Source organism: Tiliqua scincoides, chromosome 1 (assembly GCF_035046505.1).
Source record: "Tiliqua scincoides isolate rTilSci1 chromosome 1, rTilSci1.hap2, whole genome shotgun sequence".
NCBI classification, from domain to species: Eukaryota; Metazoa; Chordata; class Lepidosauria; order Squamata; family Scincidae; genus Tiliqua; species Tiliqua scincoides.
The window spans coordinates 62,257,216-62,285,210 of record NC_089821.1 but is presented as its reverse complement, the minus strand read 5'-3'; the positions used below and the strand labels follow the sequence as shown (position 1 = coordinate 62,285,210).

The 27,995-nt window shown below is 44.7% G+C and overlaps 1 protein-coding gene across 2 annotated transcripts; it reads left to right on the top strand.

Annotated features, from left to right (window-relative positions):
• The first annotated feature begins 159 nt into the window (after positions 1 to 159).
• On the top strand, positions 160 to 27,995 carry PGGHG (protein-glucosylgalactosylhydroxylysine glucosidase). Of its 2 annotated transcripts, none has more exons than XM_066611173.1 (14): positions 160 to 236; positions 2,062 to 2,317; positions 2,994 to 3,204; positions 4,719 to 5,154; positions 6,197 to 6,316; positions 8,559 to 8,690; positions 8,854 to 8,965; positions 10,085 to 10,157; positions 11,961 to 12,097; positions 14,088 to 14,221; positions 14,370 to 14,465; positions 14,563 to 14,660; positions 17,911 to 18,125; positions 27,550 to 27,995. In XM_066611173.1, exons 2-14 carry the CDS (start codon positions 2,071 to 2,073, stop codon positions 27,885 to 27,887), a joined length of 2,349 nt encoding a protein of 782 aa, XP_066467270.1. In that variant the 5' UTR covers positions 160 to 236; positions 2,062 to 2,070; the 3' UTR covers positions 27,888 to 27,995. The 2 variants fall into 2 exon arrangements, with proteins under 2 accessions (XP_066467270.1, XP_066467271.1); XM_066611174.1 differs by lacking the exon at positions 27,550 to 27,995 and adding an exon at positions 19,802 to 22,372.

Below are 27,995 nucleotides of genomic sequence, written 5' to 3'. Positions count from 1 at the left end.
TCCTGCCGAGGAAGGAAGGAAGGGTCCCTGAGCAGGCGGCGGTGCAGGGCTTGCAGTGCGCGCAGCCCGAGCCGGGGACGTGCACTGCACGCGCCACCGCGGCAGGGCGAAGGAAGCGCCCACCGACAGAGGCCGGTCCAGCCCAGCAGCGTCCCAAAGGAGCCGCCGGGTCTTCTGCTCCGAGGACTGGGCGCGATCCGCACGCAGCAGCCGTGTCCGTCGTGTCCTGTTGCAAGGTTGGAAACTGGCTGTGCGGGGGCGCTCGCGTTTCTCGGAGGGGCGTTTGTTTAACAGGACGGGGCAGGCAGAAGTTCCACCGGTGCATCTCCCCCTCCCAAGATCCACTGATGGGAAGAGCTGCAATCCCTGACCCCTTCTGTCGATGGCACAGGATCAGCATCCAACAAAGGTGGCAAAGTTCCTTAGAGCCAGGATTAAAGTTCTCCACAGTTACAAATTAAGAAAGTGGCCTGGGTGGCAGAAATTCAGCCAGTGAAGCTCCTAACTGCAGCTGTCTGTTGTTAGAGACATGGGAACCCTGCAGGAGAAGCAAATGAGACATAGCAATGTTGGCTGGCCCCAACCATGAAGCAATCTGATGAAGTTCACATCTGTGACACAGTGCAGGGTTGGGCCAGGGGGCAGTGGATTTGGGGTGCTCTTTGCCCGGGGTCTGCCACTCCTCTCCAGCCTGCCACAGATGTGAGCCACATCTGTCCTCTTCCCAGTCACTCAAGCAGGAAGCAGATCATTTCCTCTCTTGCCATGTTCCAATGTGTGGATCTCCCAAACCTCAAAGTGTGGAGATTCCATTTTATTTAAGGGATGAATAAAGGAGCCCAGACAAAGGATAGTCTGTCCTATCCTGCCAACTATGCCAATTTGTCCCCTCCCAAAAATATTCTGTCTCCCAATGCCCACTTTTTGGCTAATTAACACATCCTTATCTCTAGAAAGAACAGCTGTGGTGTGCAAAGGAATGAACACAGAACTCCTTATCTTTAGCAATTAACCAGAATTTATTGCTACAAATACAAGTCCCTCTTATCCAGAGGCTTTCCCTCCCCAACACCCAACTTAACTCAGTGGGTAAAGGTACAAAGCCTCCAGTCCAAGGCCAATCCAGTCTCCAGAGCACAGTCCAGTCTTCTGCAGTCCAATCCTTCCCATAGCAGTCCACTGCAACAGAATCCCTTCCTTTGTGTCAGAGTCCTGGCAGTCCCCTTCTCCCAGTGTGTTTGTCCCATAGGTCTCAGTGCTATAGTTCTGGGTCAGGCAGCTTTGGGTCTTCTGAAGCTGCCTTTTATTTCTGTATGTCCCATTATCCAAATGCAGCTCAGCTATGAGCTACCTCATTAGCCCATGAGCATTCAAAGTCCCATCAAGGTCAAATGAAGCTCAGGTGTCCATCAGAGTCTCCATTGTCCTTGATTGATTACAGCTGTGGAGCCAGCCCTGCCCTTCCCAGAGCTGTCAACCAGCTGTCAAAACATGAAAATAGCTGTCAACACCACATCACCCACCTGATGATCTTCTGTTCTTCCATTACATAGTCCCTCTAAATAAAATACTTAAAACCTTTTTCTGGTTTTAGGAAAATCATGTGATATAGAGCATGGTAAAAGACTTGCGTTTGTTTTTTTTAAATGATGGCAGAGATGGCAACAGCATATGGTGTCAGTCCAAGTCCCTGGTCACACTGTCCCTCATGGCAACCCTAGGAGGGCATGGGCATTGGGTCTACCAACTTGCTAAACAGTTTGTTGTACAGTGGGGAGAAAAGCTCAATAGCCAAACAATATGAAAAGCCCTCTTGTGGTCTGGTTGCCCTTCGTACAAAGGTACAATGCCCTTGAGAAGGAGGGCTCTATGGTCTGTTTCAGCTTCCTTTGTATAAACAGAGTTCACACCTGGAGTTTGTTTACCTGCTTTCCACTCCACAAGCCTCAGTTGGGAATTGTGGTTACACAAATCACCATGTTTTTTGTCTGGTATAACATTCAGTGTGCATTGCCTTAGCTTCACCTTGAACGTCACCCGTTCCTTCCTCCGTGTTGACAGATTCTCGTGATGTCAGAGGATGATCCTGCTGTGTTCACATCCAGCACTCTGCCCTCGGATCCCCGCCTCCTTGCAACTGTCACCAATGCCTACGTGGGCACACGTGTCTACCGGGACATCCTCCATGTAAACGGAGTGTATAATGGAAGAGTTGGAGACACTCATCGGGCTGATATCCCCAGTCCTCTCAACACCAGGATGAATGCACCTGCTGAGGACAGGCTGAGTGAGACTTTCTCTTTGGACACAAGGACAGGTAAGAGCAGGAGCTACATCCTTCTCTCCTCATGCTGTCTGTGGTAATCACACCAGTGTCTCCTAGGTGATTTCTTAAACTGAGTATAGAGATTAGAATAGTACCTTGAAAGGAAGCTTAGTACCTTACTTTAGATGCAACCACAGAAGTGTGCTGAACACAGAGTGTTGGATTTGGGCTTGAGTTCAAATCCTCTCTAAGGCATGAAGGTCACTAGTAATATCCTAAGGTTAGTCTGATTGGTTCACTAACCTTGAACCCATCACAATATCTTAGAGTGCCTAATACATCATTCTTACATATTCAGTAAATGATACTCTAATGTGAACATTATTTTTTATCCAATAATAATTATAAACTGGCTCTCTGAGTTACAGATGGCTGTGTTAGCACTTTTGCACAGATGCAGAATATCTAGGGGTACTTTCACTCAAGCATGATAGTGCTGGGCTGGCAAGAGCTGGACGTTTCGAATTATGGTTGTTTCAACTTGTGTACAGACTCTTGGACCCTTGCCAATATATAGTGTATTGTCAGCTGTTTTCAGACTACCTTGGTCCCAACAGCATACTTCAAATAAGACTAACCAGCCTGTGTGAAGTTTGCATGACTAGACTTTACATTTCAGAACCAATGAAAGAATGAATTCATACTTGTTGCTCTCTTTTGCTTTCAGGGACTTTTAGCCATGCAATCCAGTCCCCAGATTATATAGCCACTCACAGGATCTATGCCCATCAGTCCCTTGTTCACCTTCTGGCCTTCAACATCACCATCCAGAGGTCAAGTCTCAAAAGCAAGCCCATCACCATGACTCTTGACACCCAATTCATGCCAGAGAGTCCAGACCTGGACTTGCACAGAGGAATAGATTTCCAGGGAGCTCAGTGAGTATTCTTATTGGAAAGGTTTGCTTAAGCCTGACCTAGAAGAGTCCTTCCTTCCAACGTGTTACAGATAGTGGCAGAAGCAACTGGATTCTTGTAAGAAAATTCAGTCAACTCCTAATCTGTAAAAAACAAAACCAAACCTGGTACTTTCTTATCCCAATTTCTCATGTGATTCCCCAAAATAAAACCTGACCTCTGCGCCAAAAGGAATCAGAAGAGTACACACTGTTCCCGATTGAGAAATACTTTTGCTGTACATATTTTCACTTATCCATACTGCACATATTAAGACCATCCTTCTTTATTCATATCAAGATTTTCGATATAAAGTTCAGAAACAGTGGGGAGAAGAAAGGACCAAGTCACTTGTGGAGGCAACATCTACCTTTCAGTTTACTCACTGGGTAGACCTTCCCTCTGCTTTGAGCTCTGGCAGCAGAGAAGGGGACGAAGTTGCCTTGCACCACCCTGGAAGAAGTTCCAGGAGGTTGGATCGAAGCTTGGATTTCTCCTCCTGGTAAGACAGAGGTCCAGAAAGGGCCCCCTTTCTTAGGTGTGCTCCTGCAGGCTTTAAGGGAAGCAGTGGCATACCAAGATCATTTGGCACTCCCATGACAAAATTATTTTCAGTAATAGTGATGACATGAAATGAATAATAACAATGGCCAGAGAAGAAGCGACGACACAGAACATTCTGTTTTATTGACTGGTAAGTTTGTGTATTTATATTTGTATAGTTATATATAACTTTGTAACTTCGTATATAATCACACCAATAAACATGCTTCTCTTGTGGGTGGCTGCAACCAATGCTAGCCAAATAATAGCTACAACCAGCATCACCCTGCTGCCACCATCATCTTGGGGCAGCCTCTTGTACATTCTTCTTCAGCCTGGCACCTGGGACCTCTCCCAGACACCCTCTTCATATGCCACTGAGGGGAAGTGCCCTTCCAGACCCTTGGAGGATGGAACCACTTTGGAACAAGTTAGAATTTTTCCAATTGAAATCAATGTAAGAATTATGCTTGTTATCCAGATTGTCACTACAAGGGCGGTTTTCAGGAATGGATTAGGCTCATATAAAGAGGGAATGGTATATTGTTTTCTTTTCTGGGACAATTAGAATAGTGGGGTTTGAATAGCCTCATGGGGAGAAAAAAAGAAAACAAAACATGACTGTGTGTTTGGGGAAGGAATTCCAGGCTTAACTGGCAGGAAGGAAGTAAAAGTGGAGCCATTCAGGGAGCAGGGAACTTTAAGCAGAGTGGTACAGCTGGAGGAGAAAAGGCACTCAAGGGGCACACTGGGAAATAAAAGCAGAAGGGGCAAGGCAAAGCTGTGGATTAAAGGGAAGGAGGGTCAAGATTTGTGCTGGGTGAAGATGGGCAGGAAGCCTGTGGAGGTTTTTGTTTCAGTGGTGAGATTAGAAATGGAGCTCTTTTTGTGATCTTCTAATCTGGTTTGTGAATTAAAACCATCCTGCGCTGTTTTTCTCCTCTCTGCTTTAGCTATCTCTATGGAAAGATTTTGGTCCCTGAAGTAGAGGGTGGTCCCCAGCCTACCATTCACATGATCTGGACCCCAGTGCCACAGTCAGTGACCCTTCCTGGGGAGGAGAAAGAGAAGAGCTGGGAGTTTCTCACTGCCATTGCAGAGACCGAAGAGGATGTGAAAAGGCACTTCAGTGAAGGAATGGCTTTGATTTGCTCAGGTTCCTTGTACCTTTCCCATACCCAGGCATGGGCAGAGCTCTGGGGAGGATCCTCTGTAGAGGTTGATGGACCACCTTCACTAAGGCAGGCCATTTATGGATGCCTCTATTATCTGCTAAGTGCAATTCCTCCCCTGGCTTCTTATGACTTCCCGTTCTCTGGGATCAGCCCTGGAGGCCTTTCTAATGGCACACAAGGTGAAGATTACTGGGGTCATGTCTTCTGGGACCAGGTGAGAGAAGCTCTTGTATCAGCTTCTGGGGAATGGGGGGGATTTTCCCTGTGACTGTGGCACAGAAAGGAGTTAAATACCCCTTCCCCATGTGCTGTGGAGTCAATCCTCATCAGACCCCTCTGCAGCTCCTATTTTGATTTTTTTAAAGATGAAAATCCTAGTTATGCTTTTAGTGCTGTGTGATTAATTTTTTTTTTCCCCTGGCCCCCCACACAGTGTCAGAGAGACAGTGTGGCCCTCCTGCCAAAAACTTTGGACACCCCTGGGATAGTAGATACTACTCCTGCCAGAAGCTTGGTGAGGCCCCTTTCGTGGTAGAGCATCATAAGATGTACTTGTGGGAATGTCCTAGAACAGGGGTGTCCAAAGTTTTTGGCAGGTGGGCCACATCATCTCTCTGACACTGTGTCAGGGGCTGGGGAATAAAAGAATTAATTTACATTTAAAATTTGAATAAATTTGCATAAGTTTACATAAATGAATATATTAAAGATGAACTTATATGAACGAATGAAGGTCTTGCAATAGCTCAAGGCCTATAAAAGGCCTTGCACAAAGCAAGGCTGGCCTTTCCTTTGCTGCCGCTACTGCATCACAGATGTGAAACAGCAAGCAGTGGAGGAAGCCCTCATCCCACAGCACATGTGAGAGGTCAAACAGTCACCCTCATGCTGAAAGCAGTTGCGTCAGGCCAGTGACATCTCCAGCAAGTCTCTGGAGGGCCAGAGGCTCAATGGAGACTGGGGGCTCCCTGAGGGCCTCATTGGGAGTCCTCAAGGGCTGCAAGTGGCCCCAGGGCTGGGGTTTGGGCACCCCTGTCCTAGAACATCCCAGGACCTCAAATAGAGAGAGCAAACCCGTATCATAGGCCTAAAAATACTTAGAAGATTGGAGTCTTCATGGGGGATATAAGCGTTTTCTATATTTCTGTAGGCAGAGGTTGTTAATGTCCTATGTTTTCATCTAACATTTCTATATGTTATTTAACATATTCTATGTTCTATTATTTCTATGTGTGTGTATATTTCATAATGCATAGGATACCTGGATGTACCCCAACATCTTGCTTTTCTATCCGGAAGCTGCTCGGGCTATCCTGAAATACAGAATCCGAACACTAGATGGAGCCTTGTACAATGCACAGGAGCAAGGATACAAGGTAGGAGCAGCATGATCAGGAATGAAAGGGAGACAGAGACCAAATCCTCTAGAACAGGGATGGCCAAACTTGCTTAATGTAAGAGCCACGTATGATAAACTTCAGGTGTTTTGAGAGCCACACGAGAGATGTTTGTGAGCTGCAATATTAAGAAGCATTTAAATTCTTAAAGATATTTACTCGCCATGAACGTTAAACTTAAGTTTTAATCCAGTGGACTCTTGGTTTATACCCAGTAAATAATTACAAAGCTCAAAAAATTTCTTAGTTACCGTTTGTATTAATTGTGATGCAGAAAGGAGCTCAGCCAACATATTTCCATGAGCCACATATTATATGTCGAAGAGCCTCATGTGGTCCATGAGAAACCTCTGCCAGTCAGGGAGCAACACAGAGTTGCTTCTTGGCTGCTTTAAAATTGGCCAGATGTTATTTTTATTTTTACCCTCCTAGTAGGGTTTTTTCTAACAGCCTCAGCAAAGGATGCTTTGAAACATGTCTTTATTTAAACAAATTGGCATCCAGTTAACTGGTCGTTATCAGTTTTTGCATCCCGAACACAAGTCAAGTGAGTTGGGGACTTCCACTCTGTTTCCGAGTAGGAATATAGTGGTCCAAAGAAGTCCCAGATGTGTTTCTGAGGCACTCCAAGGTTAGTGATGAGATAATTCAGTCAGTTTGCAAAGAACCTCAGGAATGGAGGCAGGCTTGCACAGGAGAGACTTTAATGTAGATTTTTTTACTTTGCCTGGAAGTCCTCAGCCATGACCTTATTATGCAGATGGTTCTCTAGATTTTCAGCATATTCTCACAGCACACTTGCCTCTTATAATGTCACTTCTAGGTGACTCTTCCAGGTTCTGTGGCTCTGTTTCTAGGGCAACTGTCTATAGTAATAAATTGTCTGTCCCACTTTAGTTTCCCTAAAAACAGAGCCACAGAACCTGGAAGAGTTTCTCAGCTATTTTCAATTACTGTGCTTCAAAATAAGGCACATTTGTGGACCTCCAAAGTAAGACAGCAGACCCGTTGAAAATCACTGCTCAAGGCCTTCTAATGGATATCAAGCGTTACTCTTGACAGGCCTCTTAAGATTCTTGGGATTCACTTGGAGTACATTTCTAGTCAATGCTGTAGGGATATTCTTGAAAATAAGTGAGTGTATCCTTAAGACTTACCCAGAAAAGGTAACTAAAATAATCTTGCATTTATTCTATCAAATGTTAGGTTTTCAAAAGCCTCTTACCATTCTGAGGCTTTAACTTATGGTTACATATTTGTGGGGCTTGTAATATTTGTACTGAAGACCATTCCAGAAGTCCACTGCTAGAACTCTCATGGTGTTTGCAGAACTGAAAATACTTAAATACTGAAAATACTCCCTGGGGCATTTGGTGGGCCACTGTGAAATACAGGAAGCTGGACTAGATGGGCCTTCGGCCTGATCCAGCAGGGCTCTTCTTATATTCTTAAATTCAAGCCACTATGCACTTGAAACTTCTGTACTCTGATGCTACTTGCTAAACCTTCATATGAATTAATTAGATCTCACTAAACTCATGGAAGAAGAGCCATTTCCAAAAATGTGCATGTGGTGACAGAAGAAAAGCAGTGCCTTAACTTTGTATGTCATGATATGTATTTCATTCTTACTTCCTCTCTTACTGCCTCTCCAGGAGCGCTCCTGGGTGCCCCTCCTTCGTCGGGAGGAGGCTTTGTTAAAGGGACAGAAGCCAGCAGAGCTGCCAGCTTCTTTCCCCTCAAAGGAAAAAGCGGGTGGGTGGGCGGGCGGGCAGCGGGGGGGAGGCTTGAGGAGGCGCCCCTAGAAGGTCAGCACTCGGGGCATTTGCCCCATCCGGCCCCCCTCCCAGGTATGCCAGTGGAAGCAGGAGGGTGTTAATTTGTGGCTACAATTTGCTCGTTCCATATCCAGGCGGGAAATGAAATACAGAAACAGCAGTTTAAAAATTGGAAGCAAGATCTTTAATGGAGCATGATTGTGCTTGTAGTACTGCCATTTAAATTATCTTCACAGTATGGTTTTGTGCAAAAGTGACCATAATTAACTTTCAGCATGCATAGTGCATAGTGAACAAGTGTCATGCTCCTGAATGAGGTAGTCCTGGGTTTGGAGTTATCCACAGAGCTGGAAAATCCATTTCTGAATGATTAAGCTTACCCGTGCCTATGGAGTATACCCTGACCTGCTCAACATGCTTTCCTTGGGTGTTGATTGTGGCAGGGTGCTAAGTTTCCCTGGGAGAGTGCGGCAACAGGTCGAGAGGTCTGCCCTGAACGTGTTTATGGAGACCAGGAGGTTCACATAAACGGGGACATTATGCTGGCATTTCAGCAGTATTACAACATCACACAGGTAAGCTGTGGCACACCTTGTGAGATATATTGATTTATTTGTGTGTGTTTTTCCTCTCTCTGTGCTTCCCCTTATCCTTTTCCCCTACTCCATGCTATCCCTTTCTAAGACAGGAAGTGGAACTAGACAGAAAATTGAGACCCTCCTCTCTCTGTGGCTCTAGGATCTGAAGCTCTTCCAGCAAGAAGGAGGTTGGGATGTGGTCCAGGCTATTGCTCAGTTTTGGTGCAGCCGAGTAGTGTGGAACCCAGAAGAGGAGAGCTACCACATCACTGGTAAATTTGTGAGAGAAGTGGAAACCATATAAAGCAGTGATTCTCAAACCTTTTAGCACCAGGACCCACATTTTAGAATGAAAATCTGTTGGGATCCACCGGAAGTGATGTCATGGCTGGAAGTGACATCATCAAACAGGGAATTTTTTTAACACCCATTATGACAAAATCAAATTAAATTAAGTAAATTAAAAGTTTACAATAAGTATAAGTTTAAAAAATTATTTAAAATAAAGAATCTTGCTAACCCTCTCAAGCATTTGCTGAGCTGTTAAAAAAAAAATCCCCAAACATCCTAAAGCCTGCAATCCTATGCACACTGACCTGGGAGTAAGCCCCATTGACTATCATTGTTAAAAGCATATACATAGTAGCCTGTTAAAAGTACAGAACTGTAACATACCATGGTAGCATCAAGTCTAATATACTAAAAATAAAATACACATTGAAATGAATGGGTCACCTGGAGGACCCATTTCACCTTCACCCATTTCAGGAACACCTGAAATTGGCTCACCACCCACCTACTGGATCCTGGCCCACAGTTTGAGGAACACTGGTATAGAGGAAAACCCTCCAATGAGATTGTTTCCTCTTCCACAAACACCACATCTGTTGAGATTTTTTTTAAAGCATACATTTTCTCTATAAAATGCAGAAAATGCATTCTTTCCTGGGCAGCCTACAGTCCAGTGCTACTGCATCTTTTTGTCATGGAGACTCAGGATGGTTGTATTTGGTTTACTTGGGTCTAAGGCATATTTCTGGTCTTTGAAGAGAAGCATGAAACGTGGGCAGAGATTGATGAAACCCTGAAGCTAGATTGGGGCAGATGGGGGGGGGGCATTTCTCTGCATAGCTCCTTGCCCCCTTGTCATCCCTAGTAGCAGAATGAATTTGCAGAGTTGGCAAGTATATGCTAATGAGATTCACAAGAACGATTTTAAACATTTCACAGAACCTGACTTTTCTTGACTTAGACTCTGCGCTGCTTTGGCTCAGAACTTGAATACTTTGTTTATCATTAGGATAACTTGTTCCTTACTGCCATGCTGTAGTGGGGGAGGAGGCGGTTTACAGGTCCTCCTTTCAGGCTCTGAATTGTCTGCCTTCTCCTAGGTGTTCTTCCCCCAGATGAGTACCATTCTGCTGTTGATAATTCTGTTTATACCAACACCATTGCCCAAAAGAGGTAAGAGATGAGTTACAAAATCACTGACCTTGCTCTTTGATCACATCTGACATCTGCCTTCTCTCTGCATCAGACTTAGAAATGCACCTTAAAATATAAAACCCAGGATCTCCATTAACCAAGTACTATCTCCAGAATGCTGTATGGGTTGTCTTTTTGACAGCACAGTCCTCAATGCCTCTTTCTCTGCAGAGGCAGAATGATCAGCTCTGCGCCATTCAAAATGATTTGAAGATTTGACACAGTAGGTTAGGTCTGGGCACTAGCTATTGTTTTATGACACAGTTTCCTGTCAGCCTTTGGATCAAGCTGCTCATGCCTCATTTCAACCTTGTTCTTGTCATTGAGGCTGGTTTGCCACCCTAATATAACGAAGAAGACAGGCAGTATCTTCTCATGAAACAATTGCTTTGTATATCTTTTTCTGAGAAGAGTGTCACTTTCTGGTTGACAGGAATGGGAGTCATTTTGAGTCTGCCCTTCTAGTGCAACAGTGTCTAAGGCTGCCTTCTTCCTCTTCCCCTATACCCCTCCTTGAGTCAAAATGGAGGCTGTGTTTATCTCTCTTGTCCAAATGGTTTAATTTCATGGACTTCCGTGTTGACTTTGGCCTTTAATGTTGCCCTTTCTCCTGAGATTTCTATCCAAGTTCTTTCTTGCTATGTATATGACATGTGCTGGCCAAGTCCAGGTTCAGCATCTAGAGAGGCTGCAGGTATCTGAAGTGAGAGAGGGAGCAGTGAAGAGAAACTGGTTGAACACAGAGAGATTAACAGGCCAGCAGCACAGGTAGCAAAATCACAGTTAAGGGTTAGTACACTGATAATTAGACAACCTTGTACTTCTTTACAGTGTTTCCAATACTTTCTGCAACACACACAAAGTTTAGTGTTGTGTAAGGCTGACCTCACGTGATCACTTTCAAGCACTTTAAGGATCAATTGGGAATCTTCCTCCTTTCATGCACATAGCTACTGTACACAGGTTTTGCTTCTCCCACTTTTAATGTTGTCATACTTACATACAGTTAGTACTGGAAAAAGGCTTGCCAATCCCACTTTCTAACTCGTAGTGGTCTCCTGCTCAACTTGGATACAGTCCCATCCCCTCATGACTTGGTTAGTGACAGATTGACAGTACACAGGTTTTTTTTCTGTTTTGCCTGTCCCACCATCTTTTCTTTCACAGCCACTTTTTCTGGGATCTCAAGACTGGAGGAAAGTCTTGTCAGTTTCATAAATATTTCCTGAAAGTGCTGTCTTTTTTCATTACAGGTTGAGCCTCATTATTCGTGTGGGTTCCATTGCAAGCACTCACGTGGATGGCAAAAAACGCACTATAACAAATCAATTTAAAAAACAAAAGTTTCTTTGCTCCGGTGACTTAAAAACACCTTGCTGACATTTGTGATGTAAGATAAGAGTAATTAAGAAGACAATCCATCAATCAGTTCTCCTCCAAGCGCTTAGAAGGGCACTTCATTCAGTCCCTCCCTTCACCAATGCAAAGTGATCACCTTTCTTTCACGTGCTCAGGGGGAAGGGAAGGGTCACCTGGAGAGAGAAGGATTGATGGATTGTCAGCCAGCTGCCTCCCTCCCTCCCTCTCTTTCTCTCTCATTAACGAGGCTATTGTTAAAGGACTGTTCAGTTTTTAAAACTGATTTTAAAGGGGTGCATTTTTCCCCTTCTCCAGGGATCAGCACATTCCTTCTCATTTGCAGTGGCCATTCATGTTGAGTCAAATCAAATCCGTGTATAAAAAATATGTGTATAACAAGGTTGGACCTGTATTTCTTTCCAGCTTGGATTTTGCAGTTGACTTGGGGTCCCAGTTGCAGATTCCTTTTCCTGAAGAGTGGAAGGAGATTGGGAAGAAAATTAAAGTGCCATTTGATCAAAGCAGGCATTATCACCCAGAGTATGATGGATACTGCCCAGGTATCTGGAGGAGAGAAAGAAATTTAAGCAATTTTCCTATTTAAAATCTCAGTGTGCATTTTGTGTTCATGTGTAATCTGTCCCTTGCCCTTTATATTTGGTGCAGCGCAGGTCAAATTGTTTACCTAGTGATTATGGTTTAATAGCCATTCTCGCTATTTAAAAAGTCAGGACATTTGTGTTGATGTGCCGTATACCAAAACAGACTCATGAGGAGGGCAGGAGTGGGGACCCCTCTAGCTATTCAGTAAAACCTTGAGTTTACAAAGCTCTTCGCTCACTGCAAAACTGGTGGATATTGAGGTCTGTGCATTTGCACTGTGCTCCTGGCTGCCATGGAACATAGGCAGTGGCAGCTTACATGTGCAAGGTGCTGGCTGTGACAGGCAGTTTTTAGGCTGCAGTTCCCTTCAGTCTGGGGCCAAAAGGAAGAAGGGACAGGGCTTGGAGGAGGCGTGCTGTTAAGTGTACCACTTCCAAGCTCAGTTCAACTTCCCTATTCTATTCCAAGGCCCTTTTAGGACGCAATCCTAACCAACTTTCCAGCACTGACCTATCCAAAATGCAGTTTGAAGGTAACAAACATGCCCTTACCTTGACGAGGCCCCCTTGACTGCCTCCCCGCTGCAGGATGCAGGATGCACGCCCCATTGGCACAGCTATGTCAGTGCTGGAAAGTTGGTTAGGATTGTGCACTTCATGTGTGAGGACAACAATCCCTTGGCCATCAATGGGGTGCAGGGGGAGAAGGGAACTAGTCAGAGAGGCCATGACTTCTGTGAATCCTGTTTGATTCCTGAAGCATCCATTAATGCCCCCTCACAGTTTAAAGAGCCTCTGGAAAGGAACTGATCTCTGAGAAGGAACACACACCATGGAGGTCCAGTTGCCTTTCCTCCCATCCCCAAGGAAATCTGCTTTAGCCAGTGCTTCTACTTGAAAAGGCACTTCCCAGCTGGAACAGAGATGCTGCTGTGGTTATGCCTGCAGCTGGTTCTGTGTAGGCAAGAGTCCTTATCCAAGGAACAAGTTGTGGTCATGGTTTGGTACACATTTTGGAGTTGAGTAGGGTTCTCAATTGGACTGATTTCCTCCACCATGAGCAATTTAATCCCGGCTCTTTGATTTATCCAAGTATCTGAAACATCCACCATTTTGAACTTCTTATGTACTGCACTCATGTGACATATTGCATTTCCACTCTGTGTGATGAAACTAAGCACATCTAAGGACCAGACAGTCAAACTTGCAACATCATGTAGTGCCAGATTTTAAATTTTTTTTAAAAGGAGGCATTGCTTTCATACCAACCCTTGTAGAATGGGTAGAGGGCAGCTTATGGCTACACAGGAGATGTTATGATGATGAATGGAGTGCTGGCCTCACTCCAGCTTTGTAAAAGCTGAGAGCAGAGAGGCTGCTTTTCTGTGATTTGTTATTTTAGGAGAGCCACATTAGGATATCCTCAGCCACTGAGAAGTCTGTAAGGTTAGGAGAAGTTCTCTGCCCTTTCCTTCCATTGCCCATGAAGCAGCTGAGAGTCCAAGAAAAGATTTGGATACCTAGGTTGGAGTTTTGAGCATAGACCAACAGATATAAAATCTGATTCTGAACATTGTTCTTTTACCTCTCTCATAATCATTTGATCCTTTGTGGAACAAGGGAAGAGGGCTGTTTTCTGAGAGTTGTCAACTATTCTAGATGACATGGCTCCTGTGCCTTTTAACAGCCACACCATGAACAGAAACTCAATTGGTGAATAGAGATTCAGTGATGGGGAATCAGTCCCTACTGATTTTCACTTTGTTTGTTGGTCACGCATCAGGCTTATTTGACTACAAGTAGAAATGTAGGAAAACTGCATTCTGCTTGCAACCAAGAACTTAGTGCTAGGCTTGGAAAATCATGCTGGTTACGTCTTGCTGCGTTCATCATCAGCAGTGCGTTCCCAGTTCATATTTTACTCTTTGTTTCTCTGCTTTGTCCTCAGGTGAGCAGGTGAAACAGGCTGATGTTGTCTTGCTTGGATTCCCTGTCATGTATCCCATGGAACCTGAAGTCAGAAGGAATGACCTGGAGATGTATGAGCCTGTGACTGACCCTCAGGGTCCTGCCATGACCTGGGTAAAGAGGGTGGAGGAAGGGAAATTAATTCAGTGTGAAAGATCGGAGGTCTTGCATGGGTTTCCTGCTGAGATGCACTTGTTCAGGTGACATGGTGGCTTCACCATGGTGCATGCTGTTAATGAGATTGGTTTCGTTTCCCTGCCAGAGTATGTTTGCTGTCGGCTGGCTGGAGCTGAAGGAGACTGAAAGAGCACAGCAGCAACTGTCGAAGTGTTTTGGCAACATCACTGAACCCTTTAAGGTCAGGCTCCTGGAAACTTTGCTTCTTGGCAGTTGTCCCATTGCATAAACCTTTTTCTCCCATTGTAAGTCAATTTCTTTTTCTCCAACTTCCTCAGATCTGGGTAGAGAACTCTGATGGATCAGGAGCTGTGAACTTTCTGACAGGGATGGGTGGATTCCTGCAGGCCATTCTTTTTGGATACACAGGATTCAGGTGCAAACTGAAAATATTTGGGAATAATATTTTAATTTTCCTGATGCTGAAATCTATGGAAATAAGCAAGATGTTAGATGCTGTAAGAAAGGTACTCTCCATGCATCAGTGAACTGAAATGAGAACAGGCTGAAGGTTCTGCCAGGTGTGATCTGTTATAGTCAGGAAATATTTCCATCTGCTTGCCCCACCTCATCTTTAATGCCTCCAAGAAATAATGAAAGGCTCCAAAGTGGTTGCAGACTGATGAAGATTGCAGCTCTGTAAACACTTATCCATGAGTAATTTCTGCTGGCTTCAGTGGGACTTACTTCAGAGTAGACATGCTTAGGATTACACCAGAAAGTATTCAGTGGGATAGACCCATTCTAAAGGGAGCCTCTTGGTAGACAAATCATGATCTCCCCCATGACCTTCTCCTGTAGTGCCTGCATAGTTACTTACATTCAGATTAAACCCATTTCTGCATTGCCCACAGGTGTAAACATTTTGTCCCTGTTGCATATATATGCAACCTTGGGCAGGGAACTGAAGTGAGTACAAGCTGCAAGTTCTACATCCTGATCTTCATCCTGTGGTTTAGTCACCTTCCTCACCCAAATTCCAGGCTGTGAGAAGTGAACAGCACCAGTGAAAGGACACTGGAGGGCAGGGCTTTCACCTCTGGATTAGGGCACAATCAGTGTGATTTAAGTTTAGATGAGCTAAGGTGGGAAGAGTAGGAGAGCTCCTTTTCTCATGCAGTGGTCTCTAGTTTATTTGCTATTGACATGTGAGGAAACGAGGTTGTATCCATCACATTTATTCTCACCACCAACAAGCAGGATACAGCTGAATCAATAATGAATGGGGACAGAGCCTTTCACCACCAGGAAGAACCCCAAGAACTCCACCCCCGGACTGTGAACAAGCCTTCTTTCTTTGAAAGGAACACAGGAAATAGCTGAAGCACCCAAAATAGACCCTCTGCAGAGACTCCCTTACTATGACACACAAGGAAGTAGAGACTTGTTGTACCTGGGGATGCTTCTTGGACTGGCCTCTTTGTTTGTTTGTTCAGCTATGCCTGTTAGCTCCCCAGTGCTGCTGCAAGATAAATATGTAGAAATAACTCAGTTGCAGTTATAAGGTAGCTATTAAAAACAAAATGGATGGCAGTCACCCTAAAAGATAAATATTTTTGGAGATGGCCTCAACCAGACTGACACATGATCAAGTGCCCACTTCCGGTGACTGTGCTGGGGGCACTTCCAGGTACGAGTTCTGTTCTGATTGCACTTCTGCTCCTCATAGTCCATTTTTTGGCTGAGCCCTGCAACCATCTTACTGACCGCAGCAGGACCATGTGGTTGGAAGGGACCAGTTCCGTGTCTGGTTTGCATTGCTGGCTTTTACACCAGGTTGGTCTGGTGTAAATTCTACTTTTCTGTGCCCACTTGCATGCACTGTAATGAATGACCAATTAGGTGGAGTACACAGTGTTCATCCGAGTTCAAGTCATCCCGTGTGGGTGCTTTGAGGGTAAAAATATCTTGCTTTGAGGGTAAAAATATCTAATAATAGAAGCTGCTTCCATAGTTTAGGCTGCAAATTCCTTGAGGTAGTGACCTATCTTGTGCTTGTGTTCCTCTATAAAGTACTAGGTACGCTGATGGTGCAATAATCAGGTGGTTAAACACATGGTTCCTTCCATCCCATTATTGTCAACTTGGGCTTCAGAGCAGTTCTCCCAGATCTTGAGCAGAGGTCATTTCCAGCCTGTTGTGTGAGATCAAGTGCCAGAGATTACAGGGAGTTTTTAAGTGAAAAGCAGGTACTTTGCTCACTGAGTTCCAGCTCCATGGTTTTTTGTCTAAAATGAAATGACATGGACAAAAGAGCAACATAGTTGTAACTGGCAACAAATCCTAGGTATCAAGATATCTTTTATTGGAAAATGGTTTCCTTTCCTAGAGCAGATTGTCAATGACAGGAGCTCCCAGGAGAAGGCCAACTGACCAAGGAGAATAGTTCAGAATGGTTAGCATGTATACACTATTTCCTGCTCCCCACTTTCTCTGTATTGGACTAGCAACTAAACAGGGAGAAGACTTTAGTTATTTGTATCTGTCAGGAGCCTCTCAGGGCTCTTGCCTGTCACCAGGATCCCCACCTGTATAGGGGCAGCTGCCTGTATGGGGCCTCCAAGGCCCTGCTCACCTGGCTTATCTCTTCTGGGCTATCTTCTTCCTCTGGGCTTCAGAGTAGAGGCAGGGAGGGGGCTTGCTCCACCCTACTCCTCAGCCTCAGATACAGGGGCCCACCTATACCTATTAATGCCCAGAAGGTGGAATTTGGATGCTACTCAAAAGTTTCAGCCCACAAGACCCCCCTCCCACCTTAAGCCCCCAAGATCACTCCCTGCTTAAACTGGGGAGTTGCAGGCTGGCTGCAGTCACTTAGCAGTCAAAGCAGGAATATATTTCTTAAACACTATCTAGCTACACCAGGGGTGTCAAACATAAGGCCGGATGTGGCCCGCTGAAGCTTTTCATCTGGCCCTTAAGTTCTCAGCTGCTGAGCAGTGCTGAGGTGGCACTGCTGAAAGGGTGGCCCGCATAATTGAAATATGATCAAGATTTGCATATTTTCTCTTCTGTCATTTGCAGCTAATGAGTTCCTACACAAGAACAGGGCCCTTATTTCTGGTATTTCTGGTTATGACCTGTTTAATGACATCACTTCCTGCCTAATGACATCATATCCAGCCCTCAGCAGGCATCATGAATGCTACTTGGCAAGCTATATGAAACATGTTTGACACCCCTGAGCTAGACTATCCCTAGCTTAAGCTACTTTCCCACAGGTGAGCAAGTGAGTAGGAATGGGTCACTTAGGTGACTGGTAGAGAACAACAAACATTTCCTATGGACAGGAAGTATAATTCTTTGTCATCAGGTTGCTTGATTGGAGGATTGGAACCCTTTTGGTCATTCCATTGCACTCTTGACCTAAGTTTGACTGCCCAGTTGTTAAGCACATGCCAGTCCTGGGATCAGGAGGTAGCCATCCCAGACAGGAAGAGAAGCCAAAACGACAAACGGCACATGTATAAGGAATAATGGCATTTCCAAGCAAAGAACAAAGGCTGCTCGCAAGATGATGCTTCTGCGTTTTTCACTGCTGAACATACAGAGGGGGTAATGGAATAGATCTAGAATAATAACTGTCAACATCTAGTATCCTGACCATTGATTCATTATCTTTCTAGGATCACTAAGAAGAGACTGAACTTTGACCCTGTTTGCCCTGACAACACAAATGAGCTAAAGATCACGGGAGTGTGTTACTTAGGAAACAAGCTGAATTTAACCCTCACCAAAGAAAGCATCACCTTCAAAGTGACAAAGTCCTCCATGGGTCCACAGTCATCCAGCCTGGAGGCTGTGCTGGCAGCAACAGGCGAGCGCTTTTCTTTATATGAAGGTACAACATCCCCATCAGTAGCTTGTAATATTGACATTCCATGTTACTATTCTTTATCATAGAATTAAATGGACAAATGTTTAAAGGGGTCAGGAGTCAATTGGTGTAGTATTGTACAAACACTCATCATTGCCTCCAGTGGTACATGCTTACTGAAACTGTTACTGGGCCTTTGGGGATCTGTATCCAGATCTTTCCTTCCTATCTCCCAAGAGTGGACCTCAGGCTACCAGGCCTTCAGGCCAGAATTTCTTAAACTGCAAGATGTCATTGTATATTGGGGCTGAAGCACAGGTGTTACACTGCCTGAACAGAGAATTTAGGAGACAGCGACTAAGGATCAAACTAGATGTGACCCTAATGTGTACAGTGACCATCTGGGTTTTGTTTTATTTTACTAAAGAGCATGTGGGTTGGGGATAATTGACTAAGAACAAAACCTGGAAGGTTAACTTGCATTTTTATAGTTGTGTCTAAGGCACAAACCATGCACTCCTTGGGATCATCTACCCACCCTTTAAAAGCACTTGTAAAAGAGGCAGGGTAGCATTTTGATGTGATATGCAGAGAATCTGTCAGGTTGACTAATTTAAGCATAAGAAGAGCCCTGCTGGATCAGGCCAAAGACCCATCTAATTCAGTTCCCTGTTTCTCACAGTGACCCACCAGGTGCCTCAAGGAGCACTCAAGACAAGAAGATACCCATATCCTGTTGCCACTCCCTTGCATCAGCAATTCAGAGATAGGCTACCTCTAAAACCTGAAGGTTGCATATCATTCTGGCTTGTAACTTGTAATGGACTTCTCCAGAAGTCTGTCCAGTCCGCTTTTAAAAATATCTTGGCCAGGTGCCATCACCACATCCTGTGGCAAGGAGTTCCACAGATTAATTATTCACTGGCTAAATAAATATTTTCTTCGCATGTTCTAATTCTATCAGTCAACTTATTTTAGTGGATGTCTCCTTTTTCTGGTGTTGTGTGAGAGGGAAAAGAACTTTCCTCTATCCACTTCATCCATCCCATGCGTAATTTTATATGTCTCAAGTGTCTTCTTTCTAAGACTGAAGAGCCCTAACTGCTGTTAGGCTTAACTGATGTTGGGCTTATTGTTGTGTGTTCTGTTTTGTGCTGCCTAACTGGCTTAGAGAGACAGTAGTGGTTGTTTTTAAAATTATTGAAGGTCACTTCCTCAAAGGCAGAGTAAGGTGGGGTGTGCCATATACATTGACAAACCAATTATGGAGCAATCCATACAAATATGCACAATTTTGTAGTGATTCATCCACCTTTTCATGAGACAAAGGTTCCTCTGCCCTGGAGTTTCCCTGATAGAAAAGCAACAAAAGCAAAGGGAGGGAAAGCCTTCAAGAAACTCCTCTTGGAAAACTTGTGGAGCAGATGAATCTTTCCTAACCGCAACTGCTGTTGCAAAAACATATGAAAGATTGCACAGAGAGCATTATGCTTGGCTTTTAAAATCCATCCCAAACAACCTCTTGAAAGCACCTTCCTGACCCTCTGTATACCTGACGGCAAACTAAATAACAGAACTCTGTGCTACCCAAAGAAGCTCTCCTGACCCAGCGTCATTGCATAGAGAAGGCTAAAAAGACAATTGCCTTTTCTCAGGTTATCAGCTACTTTCCAGCTTGTTTGTTTTTCTTTCCATTTCAGGACAGAGTGTCTCCTTCCCCAAGGCTGCTGGATGGATCCAGAAAGCATCGGTTGAAACATTATAGGCCCAACTTGTGTTAGTTTTCATGCCATGCGTGAAAGCCATCAAGTTTAGAGCCAGGCTACACGTGATGCTAAATGGTCAGATGTGCAGGCTGATGTTTACTTGTGTGTACCCGCTGCCTGTTCTCTCTAGCTTAAACCTGAGTCAATCTCTGCTGCTGTTCTCTGGCAGAATGCTCCAGTATTTCCTTGAGGGCAGGTTTCAGAAGATGGTTTTGGTTAGGCTCCTGCTCAATGCCATAGCCTATGATTTATGATGATCTGCAGGGCCTCCCCTGTTTTGCCCCACCCCCCATGTTACTGAATATCTACATAAAACCACTGGGAGAGGTCCTCAGGTGGTTTGGGGTTGGGTGTCACCAATATACAGGTGACATTAAGCTTTGCATCTCCTGTGCATCTGGTATTGGGGAAGCTATGGAAGTCCTGGACTATTTCTGGGTTGAGTAATGGGCTAATAGTAGTAACAGCAGAAGAACCTTTATTGGCATAAATGTGATGAGCTAATGAGGGTGAACAGGTGAGGTGATATTAATCAGGGTATCACATGATTGTGAATGTTTGAGGGCAAACATTAAATCCCAGCAAGGTGATATTAATCAGGAGACCTGTGACCCAGGTAATGGATTGCCAGCCTTTCCTAGATAGGTTTGCACTCCCCTTGCAAATTCTCTTGCAACCAGCTTTGCTCCTGGATGCCCAGAAGGCAGATGTAGACAGGATGTCTTTGTCCGGCTTAGGCTGTCAACTGTGTCCATTCCTGGCTCACAGCCTAATCCACTGCAACTCCCAGCACTATGATGCAGCAGTGCTGACTCTGTTGAATCACAGGGGAGTTTCAACCTTGGGAGGTCTCCTCAGGGCAAGGAAACATTTGTTCCCTTGCCCTGGGCTAAGCCACTGCGGCCTGATGTGTCAAGTTGGACTTGTGTCAGCTCTGTAGCTGGCACAAGCCTCTGCTGACCTAGGGAGACTGATCAGGCCCAGGGAGGGGGTCAGGATTTGGCATGCACTGCTGAACCTTCCCCTCCTGATCTACCATCCTTCCTGTTTCACCCCATGTGCTGCCTTACCTGCTCCAATGGGTCTTCAGTTGTGCCATGGAAGACTGAGCTGGCAGAGGCTGCTTTGCGACTGCCGTAAAACAGCCCCCGCTGGCACAGTGCATGTTACACCAAAGCAAAAAACTTTTTCAAAGTCTTGTAAAGCTAGGTGGGTCCAGATAATGTCATTTTTAAGAATGGTTCCTGGTGCTGAAAGGCTTGGGAACCACTGTGCTAATTATTTTCTAAGTCCTAAATGGCTTAGGACCAGGGTATCCGAAGACAACCCCATCCCCCAACCCATACATGACTGTCCCTGAGGTCAATTGAGGGTGCCCTCCTATGGATTGCTTGTCATGTGGAAGCTGTCAGTGGTGACTTGAGAGAGGGCCGCCTTCTCCTCTTACAGATGAAACCCTGTCTGAAACTCCAAGCCTTTAGAAATCACATGGGCTCCTTCACTGTGCATTTTCCATTATAAGAGCTAGAATGATGGCTAAGACCCATTAGCTTTACTGGGGGCGGGGGTGAGAAACAGGGATAATAAGTTGCACAGTCAATGTTTAGGTTTATCTCTGCTGCCTCCTTGATTTTATGAAGATGTTTTATTACTCTTGTTAACTTCTGTTGAATTCTTTCTTCTTTCTTTTTGAGGTTTTTTGTTTGTTTTTGTGTATTGGCATTTTGTTGTAAGCCATTTGGTGCAATTCCCACTACGAATGGGAAAGGCAAGATGTCAATATTTTAAAATAATTCTCTATGCTATGTAGCTTAACCTTCATTGGGAAATGAAGCAATGAAATGTTATGATCAAACCCTTTGATCATCAAATGTCATTGATCATTGTATGTCATTGTTCTGCTGTTTTCCCATTTAAAATAAGAACATTCACTGCTGCTTTTATCAGAAATTTCAGCAGTGATTGTATAAGTAGGAGAGTAGATACTCCGTGTTGTCATACCAGGTGCAATGGTGGAAAGTCCCTGTGTTAACTCAGACACATGTGGTGGTGTCACTTGGGAATGCAGGGGGTTCACCATACCGGGTGACAGTCTCAGCGGGTGACACCACTAGTGGCCAAAATGTTAGAACTGGAAAAGTAATTTCATGCAAAATGTAATGAAACAATGTTGATTATCTGTATTCTATCAAGTGTTACAGCCAATTAACCGAAAAGAAAAAATGCAACTGCCATGTAACAAAAAAGTGGATTTCTTTAACTAAAATCTGACCAATGAGACTGATTGTTCCAAGAGCCAATGAGGTGTTATGACACAGCAGGGAACCAATAAGGTGTTAGCATCAGTCAGCTCTCATTTCCATGGATCAGAGCTAATACTGGAAACCTTCTTCAGTTATGTGCCATCAGGTTGACAACAGGTTTTTGGCTGGCTACTGATTTGTTTGGTGACTTGTACTGTTCTGTATTAAAATAAAGTTAATGGGGGTGACACCAACCCTAGTGATGCCACTGCATTTAGGCTGAGTGTATGATACTGTAATTTATTATGTAAGGTCTGGTATGGGAAGAGGTCCATCATATGGGTGGAATGAGCTCTTGCAAAGGCTGACACAAACCCTTCTGATGCCTCTGGACACATGACAATCCGATACACTTTGATGTGTCCTTTTTCCTAACTGGGTTTAAATATGTGATCAGATAGTGACAGCAACTCTGGAATTAAGTTCTGATGTGAAACCTGGCTAGCCTTTTTCAATGTGAGCTACTCTGGGATAGGCAAGCACACTGGCTGAGCTTGCTTCATATGAGGTAGATCTGAAAGAGATTTGTGTGCACAGTATTGTGCTTTCTTCATTAACTGATGATGTTTAATTTCTAAGATGAGATGCCAGAGTTTAAACCTGCCTGAAAATGGCATCATCTGATTTGGATATTCTGCTGCTTCATCCTAGAAATGTGAGGATAGATATGTTTACTCAGTGATCAAAAGGAGTTTCTCTGCTCGTGCTCTGAGGCCACATCACCTTTATTGCCTGCCAGGAGTGTCTGGGGCAGACCACCTTATTTGGGATGGATCTGCTGCCCCTCACAACAAACCCCACCCCATTGTTCTTGCTCCCTCCTCCTCCTCCTCCTTTGCCCATCTGGCTGCTTAGGAAAACTGCTGCATGGCAGGCAAAGGCTGGCAAGGGAAGGCAGAGTGTGGAAAGCTGGAGCCTGCTCTGATGCCTCCTGTTCCCTGTTGTTCTGTGAGATTCTGTTTGAATTATTTCAATGCCATTCAAAACAACCGCTTGAGTAAGCCTCCTCGCTGGGCTGGCCATGTTACCCTCATCCAATTCTTCCAGCAAATATACAGAGTCTCCTAAACCTGAGTTTGTTTGAGAAAAGTGATTACTGGCCCACAGCCCAATCCTATCCAATTTTCTCGTGCCAGTGCTGCCGTGCCAATGGGGTATGCACTGCTTCCTGTGTTGGGGTGCAGTCACAGAGGACTCCTCAAGGGATGGGAACATTTGTTCCCTCACCCCGGGGCTGCACTGTGGTTGCACCGGTGCTGGAAAGTTGGATAGGACTGGGCTGCCATAGTCTAATGATGCGAAGGGGGCTCTTTGGACTTTAGAGAGAAATCTGTGTTTCAGGGTTAATGTGAATGGAGATGCAAGGGCCTGCTCCTTTACTGGTCTGAAGAAAAATCTTTGGCCTCTCAAAATAGTAGAATGCTCTCTGAAAGCTGCCCAATGGCCACAGAAGCATCTGTGAGCAAAAGCTAGTTGAAAGCTCAGAATTCTTGCAAGACCTCAGGAGGCGTTGCTTGCTTCCACTTTTAGACTTTGAAAGTCAACAGAGCAACCACACACAAACCAAAACCACTGCTTTGGGCAAAAGGGCCCACTCACAGAAAAAGGATCAGCACCCAGAGGAAAAATTTAAAATATACTTTTCCACAATGCCTGGCTGTGAAGGTTGTTACCAGCGACAATACAGAACAAGGATCCTAAAACTTCAATAGTTCTACTGAGATGTAAGCACATGACAAGACAAATGGTTCATGCTGATGGTCAATTATTTACATAAGTAAGCAAAAAATTGTTTGGGAAGGGAACACCTGGAAGAAGATAGGCTGACCAAGGGAAGTAGTTCCTAGTGGTTAGCATGTACACCTTTTCCTGCTCCTCACTTTCCCTTTACTGGACCAGTAGCTGAGCAGGGAAAAACCTTGATAGTTTATATCTGCTGCCACCATCCCAGGCTATAGAGACCAGGGTTCAGAGAAGGGCAGGTAGGACTAGGAGGGGTCTGGAAACCAAGTCCTGTGAGGAATGGTTAAAAGCAGTTGGTATGTTTAGCCTGGGAAAAAGAGGACTAAGGAGGGCTCTCATAGCAACCAGATATCATAGTACCTGAAGGACTTTCTAAGATGAGATGCCAGAGCATAAACCTGCTTGGAAACTGCATCTTCCAGTTTGGACATTCTGCTTCATCTCAGATATGTGAAGATAAACATGTGTCTTCGCAAACAAGAAGGAGCAGGCTTGCTTTCAATGCTTCCTAATGGCAGGGCTAGAATGAATGGGTTGAAACTACAGGGAAGCCCGTTTAAACATAAGAAAGAATTTTCTAGCCTCATAGTAAGAAAGACTTTCTCCCCAACAAGTCCCTAACTGTTCATCTTGCTGATATGGGCCCGTGGTAGAGCCTGCCAGATCATTTTGAATCTTAATTCAGTTTTAAAGAGAGTTAGCTATTCAACCTCATTCCAGCTTTGTGTAATCTGTAAGTTTGATAAGCCTCCCCAATACCACATCATTCAGATCATTTGTAAAAATGAAGAACTCAGGGCCCCAAACAGAGCCCTGTAGGACTCCAGCAGAGACAACTGTTGAGGTTGATATAGAGTCAATAAATAGCATTCACTGAGAATGGTTGTTCAACCAGCTTTGAATTCACTTAACAGCAGTACCACAGAGGCCGCATTTCACCATTTGATCCACCGGAATATCATAGGAAACCTTGTCTAAAGCTTTGCTGAAAGTTTTACTGCGTCCATAGCAATCCTGTGGTACAAGACCAATTTATCAAAGAAAGAGATGGGAATTGTCTAACATAGTTTGTTCTTCACAAATGGTGGCTCCTAGTGACCATCCCATTATTTTCCATGGGCTCACAGACATTCTGATTAATAATCTGTTCCTGGATCTTTCCAGAAATTGACAGCCGGCTGACTTGTCTATAGTTTCCCAGATGTTCCTTTTCTCTTTTTTCAAAGATGGGAACAGTTCTTCATCTCTGGTCTTCAGGCACCTTGCCCTATTCTTCATGAGTTCTCAAAGCTTACAAACAGCAGTTTTGAGATCACATCCACAATCTCCTTTGGTACCTTGATGGGGGATTTCACCCCAGAAATTCATTTTAAGTAACTAGCAGTGCAATCCTAATCTGCACCAGTACAGCCAGGCTGCAATGGCCTGTGCTGCATCCAACACAGGTTAGGAGCAGGCTGAGTGTCACTCTGGGGTAAGGGAATATATTTCCCCTTACCCCATGTAACACCCCAGCCTATACTTGGGTCTGTACCAGCTATTTAGCTGGAACAAATCCAAGAAGCCCACTAGGCTGGCCAAGAGGCAGCGTGTACTGCCGCTGTTGATCCTGCCCCCTCCCAGGCCTGATCCTCTCTCAGTTCTATGCCCTACCCAGAAACAGTTCCTCCGCATGCTCCCACCACCCTCTGCCACCCCCAGCGCCACCTGGCACAAATCTACCTGCTCCAACCAGCGCAGGATTGGGATCTGGCCTGGCCAAGCTGGCGCAGGCATCCATGTTAGCCCAGCCAGCTCTTGAGTCAGCTCAATGTGCCTTATGGCATGTTTGCAACACTCAGAGCTGGTACAGGGAAGACTGTGCTGGCTCAAGTGGTTCTCTGGATTGGGTTGCTTGTGTTTCCTTATCCTTGCTTTACTGGTCATGGTGCCTTCAGTTCTCCATTAGTGCAGGTGTTAGGTTGACCCACTATCTCCTTGTGGGAGAAGGGAAAACCAGAATTGAGTAGGTCCACTTTCTCACCTTCATCACTTACCACTTCGCCATCTTCTTCAAGTAGCACCTACCACCTCCTTGACCTTCCTTTTTTTTAGTTATAGTTTTATTTTAAAAGATAAAAGATTAAAAACATACAAACTCAGTAAATTAGAAATACCAATTAGAAATAGAAAATTGTTTTTAAAAAAGAACAAAACAGAAACTGAAAGTTGTGTGGCAGGTGCGAAGTTCTCAAACTACATTTCTTTGTTTCTTGAACTTCCTTTTCTTTCAGACATCACAGAAACAAAAAACACTTTTGTTGTCTTAATGCCTTACCAGTCTCAGCTGGTTCTGAGCTGCCCTGGCTTCATTTCTGCAGGTTTGGTCTGTACTTATGTATTCTTCCTTAGTTAACTAACCCACTTCTTGTATGCATTCCTTTTCCTTCTTAGTTTTTCAGGAGGGTTTCCCTTCTCTGAATGTGCTCCAGACTTCATCCTGGAGGCAGGATTCCTGATAGGAAATAGTACTAAGGGGACTTTAGATACCTTTCCACCATTTGCCACCAAACCTCCTCTCTCTGTTCTCTCAGGTAGGAGGTTGCATCTTTGCTTGGAGGTTGTAGACGCAGCATTCAATGTGCCCTAGCTGAGATTGCTTGAGCAATGCGCAAGATCACTCCCGCCTCATGGGAAAAAGGGATTCTCCCCCCCCCACACACACACACATATACACACTATCCCCTGCATCCTGGAAACTCTTCTAATGTATTCTTTTGCAACTTCAAGCTTGCTCTTCTTCATAAGCCTGTGTGATTGGTTAGACAGGGGGACAGTGAAGACCAAAGCCACCCACAGGGACACTCCTTCCCTGTGTCCAGATCCAGTCCATGACAAGACCACACACAGAGATTGCATTGGAAATAGTCCCACTGATGCCCTTCCCTGACATTCTCCATGTCTTAGACGCTACCTGGAGAATCCTGGTTACAAACATATGGCCAGAATGGCAATTATCATACCTTACCACTGCCCATGGTACATTGTCCTCTTTCTCCCTCTCATCCTGCCTTGTTTCCAGATAAGATATAGAAACACCAGCCCTTTCTAACTTTGCAGAGATTTACTTTCCTAGAACCAAATTCCAAATCCTGGGCCCCTGCATGCTTCAAGGCAGCATATGGGAATGTTTAAGAAAAATGAGTTCTGCCTTGTAATCAGGTTGGCTGCAAATCAAGACCTGTCTTTTTTTTTTTTTAATTAAAAACAAATGCATACCCCTAATCACCAGTAGGCCACAATGGCTGGGTGGGTCAAGAGAAGGAAAGCCCCCCTTCTATAAGAGAGTTAAGAAGGAGCTGAACTAGGAGCCCTGCTTTCCTAGGCCTAATTAAAAATAGAAGTCCTGCATGAACCAGAAATATTCCAACCGCATAGAACTCTGGCCATTTGTGTTCTGGTTGCAGGTAAAGGAGAGGCTCACTGGACCTTGTTTTCACAGAAAGACTTTTGTGTTGGTGCACCAACCAGTTAGCATTCCACTCCACAATGCTACCAATCCAAGGATCCCATTAATGGATAATGCATTTCAATTGTCTTTCCCAAACCACAGGCTGCAATATTTAGCTGATAATACTAATTTTGTTCTTGTCCCAGGGGTTTCAACAGTACTGCCAATTTCACGCTGCCACCAAGCAGAACAGCCAGAAACATGGGGGAAGACATCAAAGCGATGCCCCAGAGGGGCTGGCCACAAAGGCTTCCAAGAGCAGAACCTCACCACTGTTTTGCCGATTAAAATAACTCTGTGCCCTGGGAAACATGCAGCCCTGGCAGGGAGAGCAAGAATGTGCGGCCGGCACAGAAGACCGGAGGGTGCAAGCATGGCCAAAGACGACAGCTGCTTTGCACTCTCTGGAGCTATTTTAGAAGCAGCAGCAGCAGCAGCACATCTGCACTTGACAAGGCAAGAGGGATGCCAAACCAGTAGATGACAGGCTATCCTCCTTGTCCTGAAATGTAACCAGAAGTATAATGATGGGGGAGCCTCAAAGGAACGTTAAGTAGTGGTTGTTGTGAGCCAATCGTCACTTAGGAGAACA

Excerpts from the sequence above, each read along its gene's own strand:
- PGGHG (XM_066611173.1), top strand. The coding sequence starts at position 2,071 with ATGTCAGAGGATGATCCTGCTGTGTTCACATCCAGCACTCTGCCCTCG. Across the intron at positions 3,205-4,718 it reads ATAGATTTCCAGGGAGCTCA|CTATCTCTATGGAAAGATTT; the intron begins GTGAGTATTCTT and ends TCTCTGCTTTAG. Across the intron at positions 14,222-14,369 it reads AGGGTCCTGCCATGACCTGG|AGTATGTTTGCTGTCGGCTG; the intron begins GTAAAGAGGGTG and ends TTTCCCTGCCAG.